The sequence below is a fragment of the Anolis carolinensis genome, chromosome 3, assembly GCF_035594765.1.
Source record: "Anolis carolinensis isolate JA03-04 chromosome 3, rAnoCar3.1.pri, whole genome shotgun sequence".
Classification (NCBI taxonomy): domain Eukaryota; kingdom Metazoa; phylum Chordata; class Lepidosauria; order Squamata; family Dactyloidae; genus Anolis; species Anolis carolinensis.
The window spans coordinates 26,238,457-26,255,140 of record NC_085843.1 but is presented as its reverse complement, the minus strand read 5'-3'; the positions used below and the strand labels follow the sequence as shown (position 1 = coordinate 26,255,140).

Here is a 16,684-nt window from a genome sequence, read left to right as displayed (position 1 = left end):
TCAACCTTTCAGTCAGCAAGCTCAGCGGTTTAACCTGCTGCCCCACTGGGAGCTCTTTCCTAAGAAAACCCTATAAAATCCATGGGGTTGCCATAAGTTGCCAAGTCACCTGAAGACACATAATCATACAGAGGACTTTGAAATCTCTCTCACTGAACTTCTCACACATGTGGCGCAATTAAATTTTAAAAGGCATATGAAAGCCATTATCAGTACGCTTAGTACTGTATTAGATTTTAATCCAGAAGATCCAAAGTGCAAGATGCATTTCCCTGCCAGCAAGGCTTTCACTACACAATAGAGGCAGACGATCAGGGAGCTCATTTTATTCGAAAGCATCGATCAGGCATAGGCAAACTTGTTCCCTCCGGATGTTCAGCAGTGGAACTCTCTGCCCCGGAGTCTTCTTTGGAGGCTTTTAAGCAGAGGCTGGATGGTCATCTGTCGGGGGTGCTTTGAATGCGATTTCCTGCTTCTTGGCAGGGAGTTGGACTGGAAGGCCCATGAGGTCTCTTCCAACTCTATGATTCTAAGTGGTGTCAACCAGGGCCGTAGCCAGAAAAAAATTTCGGGAGGGGTTTTGAAAATTTCGGGGGGGGGGGGGGGTTGAACCCCTAGCACACACCCCTCCTCACTACAAACCTGTCAATATCTGCTTGAGATAGTGCCTGGAGGGACTCTTAATGTTTTGCATCTCATATACTTAGCATGGGGATTTGGTTAACCAGTTAAAATTCATGAGTAAACGAGATTTTTTTTATAACTTGAAAAATTTCGGGGGGGGGGGGGTTGAACCCCCCCCCCCCCCCCCCTACAGGCCTGGTGTCAACCTACAGTGAGGACGCAGCCCCTTGAACCAGCTTCCTTGAATCCGGAGCGGCAGCGCGGAAGGAAGGCAGAGAAGGGATTTCTGCTCCAGAGGAAGAGAGAAGGGGTTGCTTTGAGCCGTCGTGATTGGCGGCCGCGCCTTCCAATCAGATTCAGCCACTCCAATTCTTTCCCCCCTCCCTCCCTAAATCTGCAACTTTTAGGAAAGTGAGGCCGGAGTGACCCAGACCCCGGTCCCCCCAGTAAATAGTTCTTTTGCCCCTTTTGCTTTGCAGCAAAGAAGGATGCCAGTGATGCTGCTCTGGCTGGGAGTTTGGGTCTCCTTGGGGCTCCTGCCAGGGGCTGCTTCCTCCTCTTCCTCCTCTTCCTCTTCCTTTTCCTCTTCCTCTTCCTGGGAGCCCCTTGAGCCGGTCAGTGCGGAGAAGAGCTTGGCCTGGGGGCCGGGCCTTGAGGCAGAGCTCACCTTGCCCGCCAGGTATTTCTACCTGCAGGCGGTCAGCAGCGACGGACGCAATTGCACCCGCTCCCCGCCAGGTAATGACAATCATAATAATAATAAACCTTTATTTGTATACCGCCCTGTCTCCACGAAGGGACTCAGGGCGGTTTCCAGCACATAGGCAAACGTTGAATTGCCGGAAGGAAAACCATACAGACAAGACATAAAAAAGCCCACGTTCAATAACATAACACAGCCTGATTTGTGTTTCCAATAGACCTCACTGTTACAGGTTGTAGATATAAATAAATAGAAGCTTTACCACAGTTTCTGAACCAAGATATACCCTGCAGTACAATAAAGTCCAGGAGCCTCCAGTGGCGCAGTGTGTTAAAGCGCTGAGCTGCTGAACTTGCAGACCCAAAGGTCGCAGGTTCGAATCCGGGGAGTGGAGTGAGCGACCGCTGTTAGCTCCAGCTTCTGCCAACCTAAGGTAAAGGTAAAGGTTTCCCCTGACATTAAGCCCAGTCATGTCCGACGCTGGGGGTTAGTGCTTATCTCCATTTCTAAGCCGAAGAGCCGGCGTTGTCCGTAGACACCTCCAAGGTCATGTGGCCAGCATGACTGCATGGAGCGCCGTTACCTTCCCACCGGAGCGGTACCTATTGATCTACTCACATTGGCATGTTTTTGAACTGCTAGGTTGGCAGAAGCTGGAGCTAACAGCGGGTGCTCACTCCGCTCCCGGGATTTGAACCTGGGACCTTTTGGTCTGCAAGTTCAGCAGTTCAGTGCTTTAACACACTTCGCCACCAGGGTTTCTGCCAACCTAGAGGTGCGAAAACATGTAAATGTGAGTAGATCAATAGGTTGTGGCGCAGGCTGGTGAGCAGCCTGCTGCAATAAATCACTCTAACCAGGTCATGAGTTCGAGGCCAGCCCCTGGCAGGGTGAGCACCTGTCAATTAAAAATAAATAAATAAATAGCCCCTGCTCGTTGCTGACCTAGCACCCGAAAGATAGTTGCATCTATCAAGTAGGAAATAAGGTACCACTTATAAAGTGGGGAGACAAATTTAACTAATTTATAACGTTGGAATGAGGAAGTGCCGTCACAGTGGATGATAAAGCAGCTGCTCCCCCCTGTGGCCAGAATCGAACATCCCCTCAGGAGAAGGTTAAATTGCTTCTGCGTCTGTCTGTCTCTGTCTCGGTTCTATGTGTATATGGGCATTGAATGTTTGCTCTATATGTATATAATGTGATCCGCCCTGAGTCCCCTTCAGGGTGAGAAGGGCGGAATATAAATACTGTAAATAAATAAATAAATATCGTAATCATCCAAAATCATGTCAAAACATACTAAATAAAATGATATTAACAACAACAGCAGCAGCAGCAGCAACAACAATAATAGCTTTATTTTTATATACTGCCTCCATCTCCCCGGAGGGACTCGGGGCGGCTTACATGGGGAACCAGCCCAATTCAGCAACAGTTGAAACCAACCATGGATAACTTGATAAAATCAATAACATTACAAAAGACAATAACATAACATGAAACAGTATCCTCAACCAACAATCTATCCCGTAATGAGCACTGAAATATGGGAGGGGGGCTAGTGCAATATTAAAAGCCCATGTCATTGTAGCTCCATCAGCAGAGGTTCAGCAAACCAGTGGCCAAGATTGCAAAATGAACGTGGCCATTTATAAAAGGGGCTGGGCAAGGGATAGTGCAGCAGCGTATCAATGGGCTGGGGAAGTGGATTAAGTGCAGGACAGAGTGCTATGGTTTCCAAGGGACTAGGCCTAGGAAGTAGTTATTCTCAAAAATTGGCTGGAACCCCCAGGTTTTCAGATCCCTACGAAAGGATGACAGTGTGGAGGGTGTTCCAGAAATGGGGGGTCACCACCAAGAAGGCCCTCTCCCTCATCGCCACCAACCGTGCTTGTGACAATGGTGGAAGCGAGAGAAGATCCTCCCCGGCAGATCTAAAAGCCCACGTTGGTTCATAGGGGCAGATCCGGTCCCGAAGATAGGCAGGGCCCAAAGCATTTAGTGCTTTATAGGTCAAAGTCAGCACCTTGAATTGGGACTGGAAACTTCTTGGCAGCAGGTGGAACTGTTTTAATAGGGACTTATTTATTTATTTAATTACCATATTTATATCCTGCCTTTTTCCATCCATGAGAGGACTCAAGGTGGCTTACAAGCGGCACCACATAGTGCCTAAAGCATAAAAACATGAAATAAATTAAAAATTAAGCATACGTAAAAGCGTAATTAAGATACAGTCCAATATTAAGACACATCATCCAAAAAGCAAGGTCTAAGGCCGATCCAAAGTCAATTGCACGATTTCAAGTAAACTTATTGCACAATACTACTTTTCAAAAGCCTGCTCTGAAAGCCAGGTTTAAACTCTTTTTCTGAAGATCAGGAGGGAGGGATCTGAACTCATATCACTGGAAGGGAGTTCACAACCAAGGGGCCACCACTGAGAAAATCCTATCTCTTGTCCCCACCACCAATCACACTTGTGAAAGAGGTGGGACCGAGAGCAGGGCCTCCCCAGACAATCTTAGACTCCGAGGTGCTTCATAGGGGGAGATACGTTCAGACAGATAGGCTGGGCCGGAACCGGCATAGTGTACTCCAGTTAGCAACCTGACTGGCAACCTTTGCACCAGTTGCGGTTTTCGGGCTGTCTTAAAGGGCAGAGTGCATTACAATAACCCAGTCTGGATGTAACCAAGGCATAGACCACCGTGGCCAGGTCTGGCTTCTCAAGGTACAGTCGCAGCTGGTGCACAAGTTTAACTGTGCGAAGGCTCTCCCGGTCACCACTGACACCTGAGCATCAAGCGTCAGCACTGAATCCGGGAGGATGCCCAAACTGCGGACCTGTGTCCTCAGTGAGAGTGTAGCCCCGTCGAACACAGGTTTCCACCCTATACCCCATTTGGCTTCACAACTGACCAGGAGGACATCTGTCTTGTCTGGATTAAGCTTTGGCTTGTTAAGGTACCTACAATGCCCTTATTAGGACCTTATTAATCTTGGGTCTGGTCCACCTGCTCCTTTTTCCTATGGGGTGCATCTACACTGTGGAATTCGATTCAGTTTGGCGCCGCTTCAATGGCCATAGCTCAGTGCTGTGGAGTCATGGGAGTTAAGGATTTTGCAAAGCCTTCTACGCCAAAGGCTGGCTCTGCACCAGGCATGGACAAACTTCAGCCCTCCAGTTGTTTTGGACTTCAACTCCTACTATTCCTAACAGCCGGTAGGTTGTTACTACACTGCAGTCTGGGGGTCCTCCTGGACTCAGCGCTGACGTTTGAAGCTTAGGTGTCAGCGGTGGCTGGGAGGGCTTTCGCACAATTAAAACTGGTGTGCCAGCTGCAACCCTTCCCAGAAAGCCTGACTTTGCCTTGGTGGTGCACACCCTAGTAACATCTAGACTGGACTACTGCAATACACTCTATGTGGAGCTGCCTTTGAAGACGGCTTGGAAACTGCAGTTAGTGCAAAGGTCAGCGGTTAGATTACTAACGAGCTGGTTATAGGGAGCACACCATGCCCCTATTAAAGCAGCTCCACCGGCTGCCAATTCAAAGTGCAAGTTATTACATACAAAACTCTATACGCTTCAGGTCCAACCTATCTTCGTGACAGCATTTCTTTCTATGAACTGGCACAGGTGTGGTTTGTGAGGACGAGAGAGAGGGCCTTCTCGGTGGTGGTCCCTCGATTTTGGAATGCCCTCCCGAGGGAGATAAGGCTGGAGATGGGCACCAACCCCCAGAGTCGGACGTGACTAGACTTAATGTCAGGGGAAACCTTTACCTTTGCCTATTGTTTTTATGTTATTCTTTCTGCACTTTTGTATTTTGTATATTTGCACCTTGAGCACTTTGTGAGCTGCCCCAAGTCCCTCTGGGAGATGGTGGTGGGATATTAATAAAAAATATTATTATTATTATTATTATTATTATTATTATTATTATTATTATTATTATTATTATTATATTTTATGACACAGCAAACAAGATAGATATGCTGGATTTCGTATCACAAAATCACAAGTCAAACACTTCCCAAGCGTTTAGGACTGTGTGATGTATTTTCGGATGATGCGTGCAGATCCCAGTAGGGTGGCCTTTTGCAGTTGGCAGATCGTAATTTTGTCAATGTCTATTGTTTCCAAATGCCGGCTGAGATCTTTTGACACGGCACCCAATGTGCCCATCACCACCAGGACCACCTGCACTGGTTTCTGCCGGGGCCGGGCTGTGGCGCAGGCTGGTAAGCAGCTGCTGCAATAAATCACTCTGACCATGAGGTCATGAGTTCGAGGCCAGCCCATGGCGGGGTGAGCACCCGTCAATTAAAAAATAAAATATAGCCCCTGCTCGTTGCTGACCTAGCAACCCGAAAGATAGTTGTATCTATCAAGTAGGAAATAAGGTACCACTTATAAAAGGGGGGGGGCAAATTTAACTAATTTACAACGTTGGAATGAGGAAGTGCTATCAGAGTGGATGATGAAGCAGCTGCTCCCCCCTGGGGCCAGAATCGAACATCCCCTCAGGAGAAGGTTAAATTGCCTCTGCGTCTGTCTGTCTGTTTGTCTCTGTTCGATGTGTTTATGGGCATTGAATGTTTGCCTTATATGTACATAATGTGATCCGCCCTGAGTCTCCTTCGGGGTGAGAAGGGCGAAATATAAATACTGTAAATAAATAAATAAATATTTGAAGTTCAATCTTGAGGTCCTGATAGCGGCTGAGTTTTTCTTGTTGTTTTTTGTCAATGCGATTGTTACCTGGGATGGCAACATCAATGATCCAAACCTTTTTCTTTTCCACAACTGTGATGTCTGGTGTGTTGTGTTCCAGAACTTTGTCAGTCTGGATTCGGAAGTCCCACAGTATCTTTGCATGCTCATTTTCCAATACTTTTGCAGGTTTGTGATCCCACCAGTTCTTTACTCCTGGGAGATGGTACTTGAGGCATAAGTTCCAATGAATCATTTGGGCCACATAGTTGTGCCTCTGTTTGTAGTCTGTCTGTGCGATTTTCTTACAGCAGGATATGAGGATATGATCAATGGTTTCGTCAGCTTCCTTGCACAGTCTGCATTTTGGGTCACTGCACGCGGTATGCTCCCGTATCCACTGGGGATACATTCCTGCACTTATGGTGGAAACAGATAACAATGGATAATAGCAAACTAATGAAATGAACAACTTTGGTCTGACTCTGAGGGCTTAAAAAACTCCCATTACAGCATCTGCTGGAAGCATACTATGGAATTACCTAGGGGACTAGAGGCCATATATATTTGGATGTGGGTAGGTGAAGCAACATATGCCCTAATGTTCGACTGAGATTTAATGGCTTGGTTTTACCTTCTGGGGCATCAGAGAACAGGTTTCCTCCTCCTTTCTTTGACAGCCCTAAAGATTTAAAAAGTACAGTCATGTCACCCTTCAATCTTCTTTTCAACAAGCCAAACATGCACAGCTCTTTCTACCTTTCATCACTTGCTTTCGTTCTCCATGCTACTTATCACCCCCATTTCACTGGTTTGAAAATGCTCCAGCTTGCCCATATCCTCCTTAAGATAAGGCACCCAGAACTGAATGCTGTAATCCAGGTGAGATCTGACCATTGCCGAATATAGTGAGGCTATTATTTCCCTCAATGTGGAAACTATACTTCTATTAATCCAGGGCAAAATTGCTTTCATCTTCTTTGTTGCAGCATCACACTTCTGGCCCATGTTCAATTTATGAGCAATAATAATTTAGGGCCTCTTCATGTGTAATATTCTCTATACTATCCCCATGCATTTCGTTTTTGTGGCCTAAATTGTGCCTTTGTCTCTCTTTTATTAATTTCCGAACCAGTTTTCCGGTTATCTGGGTCCTTTTGGTTTCTATTCCTATCTCTCAGTGTTTTAGCAGATTTTCCATGTTCCATTAATTCTTTATTTTCTTTCCCTGAATGTTGAATTCCCAGCAGTGCTTTCCTATGATGTAAATTTTGCTGAAAAATAGTGACAGAGCCATGTTCACATAGTAACGATCTTCGTAAGATTGTTTTCTGCTGCTTTAGGAGACTAGGACACAGAGCAATGGATTCAGATTGCAAGAAAAGAGATTCAACCTAAACATTAGGAAGAACTTCCTGACAGCTAGAGTTGTTTGGCAGTGGAGTCTGGAGGTCTTTAAGCAGAGGCTGGATGGCCATCTGTTGGGGGTGCTTTTTCCAGCATGGCAGAGAGTTGAACTGGATGGCCCTTGCAGTCTCTTCCAATACTAATGATTCCATGAGCAGAGAATTTGAATTCAAGGCTCCCAGTCCAAGCCTGAAACTCCTACCACTATGCTACTATGTTCTTGTGTGTCTTCAGGTTGTTTCCAATTTAGCGTAAGGCTAATCTATGATGGGGTTTTTTTCCTGGCTCGATTTGCTCAGAGGAGGTTTCCCCTTGCCTTCCTCTGAGGTTGAGAGTGTGACTTTTGGCCAAAATCATCCAGTGGGTTTCCATCTTTGACTGAGGATTTGAACCCTGCTCTACTAAAGTGGTCAAACCATTGTACCATACTGGCTCTTAGCATATGTTTGTATGTCATCTGTTGCATGGTAAACAGGTTAAGAAATATTTTAATGTTATGACATCAGCAGTTAATGTTGTCACAGTTAACTGCTCTCTGTGCAGCCCCTGGTAAGGAATGGGTCGATGTTTTAAGAAGCTGTTGGAAGGAACATACCTGCTTCAGTGTCTTTCTTAAAGATAAATAACTAGCTTAGCCCGGCTATGCTTCACTGTGGCTCAGTATGATATGAAATGAATGTGAAAGTGAATAAAATTATTGTAGTGAACATTGAGTCACTAAGAAAACACATAATTCCATTATATACCCCGCCTTGCGTTGCTGTGCCATTCATGTGGAATGAAAAAGAGGTTTTTATTAAAAATCATTTTTATTGTAAAGCTAGTGAATTGACTACCTTTTTTATTTGTCTTTTTTCTGCATAAACAGTAAGATCAGATGGTTTTCTGACTCTGGAGCATGCAACGTGTAATTGCCCATGAGAGAAGTATTTGTTTTCTAATTTCAAACTGCACACTTGCAAAGATTGCCCCTGCATTTTATTGATAGTCATTGTGAATGCAAGTGTATTGGTAATGTAAGTCATTTGAACTCTAATGCCATGTCAGTTGGAATGAGTGTGATTCCCAGGGCAATTACCCCAACTCCTGTGTGTGTAGTGTTGACCATGTTGGGTCTGTGTGCCAAGTTTGGTCTAGATCTGTTGTCAGCTGGGTTTAGTGCACTCTGGATGAGGATGAACTACAACTCCCATAATCAAGGTCAACTCCAACATACTACAGCAGTATGTTCAGTTGGTAACAAGGGCTCTCTCTGCCAAGTTTGGTCCCAGTTCATTGTTGGTGGGGATCAGAATTTCTCTGGATGCAGGTGAATTATAACTCCCATAAATCAAGGCTGATATTCCCCAAACTCCTCCAGTATTTTCTGTTGGTCATGGGAAGTCTGTGTGTCAAGTTTTGTCCAGGTCCGTCATTTGTCTGGGTCTCAGTGGTCTGTTGAAGTTGGAGCTGAATTGGGTGTAAGTACTGCAAATCCCATCATTCATGGTCCATCCTTCTCTTATTGGCTCCTGGATGTGAAGTGGGTAATGGGGTGTCTGTGTGCCAAATATGGCCCAGGTCCATCGTTCGTGGGGGTCGCAGTGGTGTGATTCGAATGAAGGTACTGCAAATCCCATCATCCATGGTCTGTCCTCCCCTAAGCACACCAGGATGTAAAGTGGGGCATGCGGGGGGGTCTGTGTGCCAGATTTGGTCCTGTTCTCTCATTGGTGCACATCACGGTGGTCTGTGGGAGGGGAAGTGCTTGAAAGTACTGCATATCCCATCATCCGTGGTTCTTTCTCCCCCAGACTCATTAGTAAACACGTGTGTATTGGTATGCAATGTTGTGTCAAAACTTCAAGTTGATCGACTGACTACTTTTCGAGTTCTGCGTGCACAAATATACGCAGGCTGTATTTTTATATATAACTAGCTTTGCCCGGCCACGCGTTGCTGTGGCTTATGGGAATCCTTTGTTGGCCAGATGGAATAGCAGTGAATAGCCTTGCAGTCTCAAAGCCTGGCCGTTTTCTGGAGTAGCTGAAGCTTTTTGTTGTATGAACGTAGAGGCATAGATGAGGGGTTGTGCTGCCAAGTTTGGTGTTTCTGAGATGTATAGTTTTGTTGTTTTGTCCTAGGCTGAAATTTCATTACTCTTTTATATATATAGAAGATGATGTGCATAAACATATGAGTTATAATCCAAACAGAAAGGAAAGAATTGGAATTATTTCTTTGACTTTGTCCACCTCTGCTATAAGGCAACATGGTGTTTTAAAGGAGGTGGGGAAGATCCTCAAACACCTGTCTTGGACATACAGAAGTAATTAATATTCCAAATCAATGGAACTACTTTCTGTATAAGAGAAATAAATCAGTGGAGATTATATTTCAGATTATAGTTCAGCACAAAATTCAATTAACATTTTATTATGCTCCTCTGAGCAAATTGTGCCTGCACAATTTGTTGTGGGTCTAGACTGGGCGTGATGTCTACCAAATCAGACAAGCTTTACTAGGATCAGTTGAAGAAATACACAGAAGGCATGAGGCAAACAGGTTGGACTGGGAGAGGATTCAGGACAAACAGGAAGGGCAGGTTCAGGTCTGTAGGGCAAGAACCAGCAGATTTGAAGAGACAGGGCTTGGAGAGAAAAGCCAGAGCCCTTCTGGCAAGAACCTAAGAAAAGTATAAGACTACCTCACTCAAAGTACAATGATTATTTGCATTTCTGGTGTTGAATTGAACTGACTGTGTCTTTAAATGCCATTGCAAGATCGATGGGACTGCCACTATTGAAATGTGGGAAGAATATGGTATCTTATCTGTGTGGTCCGTTGTGGCCTGCATAATAATAATAATAATAATAATAATAATAATAATAATAATAATAATAATAATAACAACAACCAGACAAAAAACAAAAAACCAGACAAGACAAAAAACCAGTACAAGAAAACCACACTACAAACTAGAGCTGACAACTGGCACAACAAAACATTGCATAGAAAGTTCCTTGACAAAATTGAAGGAAAAGCTGATAAGGAGAAGACCTGGCTCTGGCTCACAAATGGGACCCTGAAGAAGGAGACAGAAGGCCTGATCCTTGCAGCCCAGGAGCAAGCCATCAGGACAAATGCAATTAAGGCCAAGATCGAAAAATCAGCTGATGACCCAAAATGCAGACTGTGCAAGGAAACCGATGAAACCATTGATCATATCCTCAGCTGCTGTAAGAAAATTGCACAGACAGACTACAAACAGAGGCACAACTATGTGGCCCAAATGATTCATTGGAACTTATGCCTCAAGTACCACCTGCCAGCAGCAAAGAACTGGTGGGATCACAAACCTGCAAAAGTATTGGAAAATGAGCATGCAAAGATACTGTGGGACTTCCGAATCCAGACTGACAAAGTTCTGGAACACAACACACCAGACATCACAGTTGTGGAAAAGAACAAGGTTTGGATCATTGATGTTGCCATCCCAGGTGACAGTCGCATTGACGAAAAACAACAGGAAAAACTCAGCCGCTATCAGGACCTCAAGATTGAACTGCAAAGACTCTGGCAGAAACCAGTGCAGGTGGTCCCGGTGGTGATGGGCACATTGGGTGCCGTGCCGAAAGATCTCAGCCGGCATTTGGAAACAATAGGCATTGACAAAATTACGATCTGCCAACTGCAAAAAGCCACCCTGCTGGGATCTGCACGCATCATCCGAAAATACATCACACAGTCCTAGACACTTGGGAAGTGTTCGACTTGTGATTTTGTGAAACGAAACCCAGCATATCTATCTTGTTTGCTGTGTCATACAACGTCGTTGTGTCAATAATAATAATAATAATAATAATAATAATAATTTTTTGTTCTCCATGTCTTCTCATGGCTTGAAGCGGAGTAGGTAAAGGGAGTTCTTAATGTTAATTGCACAGTTAAAGGGGAACATCAGAAAGTGTATTTTCTGTTTCACTAGAGCTTGGGGAAGTTAATGTTTTGGCAGCAGGGCTAAACCAGGTATTCCGAGATTTGTAGCCCCCTCCCCAGCAAACCTCTCCAAGATCTGGTCTTTCTCTCTGTAATTACTTTAGAACCTGTTGTCTCACAGTCTTTGCTTTAGTTCACTTCCAATATTGGACTCAAAAGACAAGAAAAGTGCCTGGAGCAACACATCATTTAATAAATGAGAAATAATTTAATAGGGCAAGAGTTAACACCCTTCACTGAGGTGGCGCAATGGGTTAAACCCTTGTGCCAGCAGGACTGCTGACTGAAAGGTCGGTGGTTCAGATCCAGGGAATGGGGTGACTTCCCATCTGTCAGCTCCAGCTTCCCATGCGGGGACATGAGAGAAACCTCCCACAGGATGGTAAAACATCCAGGCATCCCCTGAGCAACGTCCTTGCAGATGGCCAATTTTCTCACACCAGAAGCGACTTGCAGTTTCTCAAATTGCTCCTGACGCAAACACCCACAAAAAAACACCCTTCATTCACTCTTTTCACTGTAAAAATAGGATCACCTTGCTTTCCATGTGATTTATAGATCTGTCATACCTGGTTTGGGTTTCCTGTCACATTTCATGAGGACACAGAAAGAGCCTTTGTGGTGCTCATTCCTATGGGAGTTTTTTTTCCAACAGAAGGGAATAATCATTTTAGTTAGATAGGTTGGTTTATGTGCTGGTTACTATACTTTACTACACTGTTTTCACTATTACGATCATGTTTTAGCCCTATTTTCTTTTCAACTTACATTGTCGGTTCTTTGGGTTCCAGACTGGGAGAACGATAGAATGTGAAATTAATAAACACAGTAATATATCTGTGATTGTATCAGGAAGGTTTTCCTGGGGTTACAATGCAGTCTTGATGGTTGGTTTGTTGGTTGGCTTCCATGGACCTTTCGTATCCACTGGGATTTGGTCTGGGACCCCCCACTCCTGATACCCAAATCCATGGATGCTGAAAACCCATTATGTACAATGGCATAGTTAAATGGGTGTTCCTTATATAAAATGGTAAAATCGGGCTTTCCTTCTTTTTTTTTTAACTCAAGCTGTCGATTGTTGCATCATGGAGATAAAATCCGTGGATAGAGAAGTCTGACAATATGCCACTGCAAGTAAGCAGAGTAGGAGGAAAATGAAAGAATGCAAGGGGAAAAGGGGTTGTTCAGCAAGAGCAAAATAGGAGCAGTATCCTTCACACTCTTTCAGATTTAACTTTGAGATGAAAACTTAAAATGTCAAGAGGGCTGATAGGCTGCAGCAACATGAGCTCTCATCAGGGTGTGGAGCACATAGGCCTGACTCACTTGTAAACAGAGCCAGAATATTTATTGCCAGGCCACCCAAGCAAGGAGCTACAAAAGAGTATGAGTTCTTTTTCATTATAAGGAGAACAGCTCATTTTATTTGCTTCGAGAAATGTCCATGTCAGATAAGATCACATTTAATGCAGCTTGTATTGTTGGACTAATTGTGTGGTCACCATGAACTGGCACAGATCTAACACTGAACCCTCCCAAAGAAGGATATTGAGAAGGGCTGTGACATCCCACAAATAATAACATCAAAGCATGTTTATGAGGGACTGGTTCAAATTAACAATTTATCCAAACATTGGTCATGTTCTTAGTTCCTGCAGCTGATCCAAGCAGTACTTCCCCACAAGAAGGACATCTACTGGGTGTGTTTGTGACCCAACTTTGGAAAAGCTACATATTTTCAATCATATCACATGATATGCTAGGTTCATTGCCTAGATATTTTGGGACTTCAAGTCCCATCAGCCCTAGTTAGTATGGTCAGTGAGATTTTGGAAGTTGCCGACCTGTTATATTTTGGAGAGCCCAGTTTTCCCCATCTTACAATAAAATCTTACATAACACATTCTCTTGATATTTAGCCAGCACACCCGCAATTAGTTGGATCACTTCCATGCATCCTTTTTGTTAGAGATAGCAACCTGCTCTATTTGATGTTTGTCTGTTTTATAATGTGTTGGTTTATTTCCTGAAGTGTATGCCTTCTTTGGATTGCAATTTTCTTAGCTCTATGTACTTAAAGCAGTGGGGGGAGGGGGCTGCAAACCATGTTACTGGTTCAGTGACTGTTTAGAACAGTGGTTCTCAACCTGTGGGTCCCCAGATGTTTTGGCCTCCAACTCCCAGAAATCCGAACAGCTTGTAAACTGACTGGGAATTCTGGGAGTTGTAGGCCAAAACACCTGGGGACCCACAGGTTGAGAATCACTGGTTTAGAATGTTCAGTTCTAAAAGGATGACAGTTAGAAGTCAGTTGAGGCTTGAGTCTGTTAGAGTGCAGAAACCAGTATTAGGAATTAGAAGACAGTTGAGGCTTGAGTTTTCTTGGAAGTAGACAGTTATTAAAGAGAGCTGTACAAAGCACTATAGTTTTGAAGAGACTGTTAAAGATAATAAGTTAAAGATACAAACTGAAACGTTTTAAAAGTTTAACCTAAGAAATGTACCTGTATATTTAAATACATGAAGTTGTGAGTAAAACAAAAATCTTATTTTAGAGAAGTCTACTTGAATTTTGTCTGCTTGGAACATCAAATAGAAACAAGATGTTTACACGCCCAGTGATCTTCCATTACCCAATAAACCAGTGGTTCTCAACCTATGAGTCCCCAGATGTTTTGGCCTTAAACTCCCAGAAATCCTAACATCTGATAAACTGCCAGGGATTTTTGAGAGTTGTTGGCCAAAACACCTGTGGACCCACAGGTTGAGAACCACTGTAATAAACTAAAGGAACATGTCTGAAATTCTGCTATCCAATAGGTTATGATCCTAACAGGTCATAACCCCCATTAGGTGTGATCCTAACAGGTCATAATCCAATAACCCAATACTTTTGGATGAAATTATTTGAGAATTTTTCATCCACAAGATGTGTGTGTTTAGCCATCTCATTTCTACTTCGATTAAAAAAAAATCGCCCCATTAATTCTAAATAACTTTCCGATCCTAATCAGCTTGGCAGTGCAAGACCTGATTTATAACACTTTAGCTGGAGGCAGCTGTGTTATAGTCAACTCCTATGTATTCATCCATCAGCTCCTCTTTCATAGCTCCTCTTGAGATTTTGGCTTGCTTTGTTTATGCTGAGATAATAGAATAGAATTGCCTAAGGTGGCTGCTTTTGTTTGCATCTTGTGATTTCCTGTTTTAAGACTGATTCACATATGGTGCTGGTAAAAGCTATTATATTGTACATCCTGTGGATTTTCCAGTGTGGGTTTTTTTTTTGTTTTTTGTTTTTTTTTGTTTTTTGTAAATTTGAAAAACGCAGGTAGTTCTGATTACATTGTACTTTTTTATAAGGAAAAATTGGAAGATAACTAATGCTCAGAGACACCAAGTGCATTTATTTACTGTTGCAGATATTGGAAATAGCACTTCAATCGGAGAGTCGCTGAATCACAAAAACGGTACTCATTCAGGCTTGTTTACTTCCTTTAGCAATTTTAAGTGACTCGTGAAATTCCTGGGGATTTCCTATGATTTAAGACAAGCATGGGCAAAGGTTGGCCCTTTGGATGTTTTGGACTTCAACTCCCACAATTCCTGGCTTAAGCGGCTGAGGGGGGAAAGGAAAGGGCCTGAGGCCAGGAATTGTGGGAGTTGAAGTCCAAAACACCCAAAGGGCCAAACTTTGCCCATGCCTGATTTAGGATGATCTCTTACACAGGATGCTTTACCATTGTCCCAAACCATTTGGGCAATTATTGACAACACACTATTAGAACACAATTGAAGTCAAGTTATGTTTACAGCCTGCATTTATTTTCTATTTTTATTTTTATTCTTAAAGGACAATTTAGTGTGTCAATCAAACCACTTTCAGCCAGAGAAAGCATCCAGATCCATGTCCCAAAGCTTTTGGACAGGAATGATGGCTCCTTTCTCATGCGATACCGACTGCACACAAGTGTCAAGGAAGGGTTGAAGGTAGAGATTCTTTATGGGGACGCACATGTTGCTCAGTCTCCCTATATCCTGAAAGGTAATTTTTTGTTTTCCCCGATCTCTATTTTTTTTTTTTTGTGGTCTTATCACATTGGATGATGCTCAGCTGACTGACAGAAACATAAATACGTTGTTGAAGGCTTTCATGGCCAGAATCACTGGGTTGCTGTGTGTTTTCCAGGCTATGTTCCAGAAGCATTTTCTCCTATTGTTTCGCCCACATCTATGGCAGGCATCCACAGACGTTGTGAGGTCTGTTGGAAACTAGGCAAGTGGGGTTTATATATCTGTGGAATGTCCAGAGTGGGAGAAAGAACTCTTGTCTGTTTGAGGCAAGTGTGAATGTTGCAATTGGCCAGTTTGATTAGCATTGAATAGCCTTGCAACTCCAAAGCCTGGCTGCTTCCTCCTTGGGGGCATCCTTTGTTGGGAGGTTCATCTGGCCCTGATTGTTTCTTGTCTGGAATTCCTCTTTTCAGAGTGTTGTTCTTTATTTACTGTTCTGATTTTAGAGTTTTTTTTAATACTGGTAGCCAGATTTTGTTCATTTTCATGGTTTCCTCCTTTCTGTTGGAATTGTCCACATACTTGTGGATTTCAGTGGCTTCTCTGTGTAGTCTGACATGGTGGTTGGCAGAGTGGTCCAGCATTTCAGTGTTTTCAAATAATATGCTATGTCCAGGTTGGTTCATGTGTCCCACCCTGGACTTCCCACAGATCTATAAACCCCACTTGCCTAGTTTCCAACAGACCTCACAACCTGTGAGGATGCCTGCCATAGATGTGAGTTAAACATCAGGAGAGAATGCTTCTGGAACATGGCAATACAGCCTGGAAAACTCACAGCAACCCAATGATTCTGGCCATGAAAGCCTTCGACAACACATTACGTCTAGTCAATGTGTTTTGTGTGCAGTTTTGTTGTGTAAAGAAAAGACCCAGTTTGCTAGTAAGCAATACATTAAACTGAATTATGTAAAGAAATGATAATTTTTTTCTTATAAAAGTGGGCATAATAGGATATTATATCCAGAATATGTTTCATTTAGTAGGATACTTTATAACAAAGTAGTTGACATATAATTTGTGAAATATCCTGTATCCCAGCCCTGCTAAACTAATATCATGATTTTAAGTTGGATACAAAATTCTGAACATTTTGAAGAAGCTCTTCTAGACCGCTTCTTAATTCAAAGTGAATTGAAGTCTTATATATTCAAATGTTGCTTGGATATAAA

The 16,684-nt window shown here is 43.4% G+C and overlaps 1 protein-coding gene across 2 annotated transcripts in view; it reads left to right on the top strand.

The window, feature by feature from the left end:
• The first annotated feature begins 975 nt into the window (after window positions 1-975).
• The window catches only part of poglut3 (protein O-glucosyltransferase 3), a 31,822-nt gene continuing 16,113 nt past the window's right edge, over window positions 976-16,684 (top strand). For both annotated transcript variants that reach the window (XR_010004068.1, XM_008111896.3), the window contains exons 1-2: window positions 976-1,362; window positions 15,292-15,483. Coding sequence is in view for 1 of the 2 variants with exons in the window: in XM_008111896.3 (XP_008110103.2) it covers window positions 1,113-1,362; window positions 15,292-15,483 (442 nt within the window). In the remaining variant the exon portion in view is untranslated. The remainder of the gene's footprint in view (window positions 1,363-15,291; window positions 15,484-16,684) is intronic.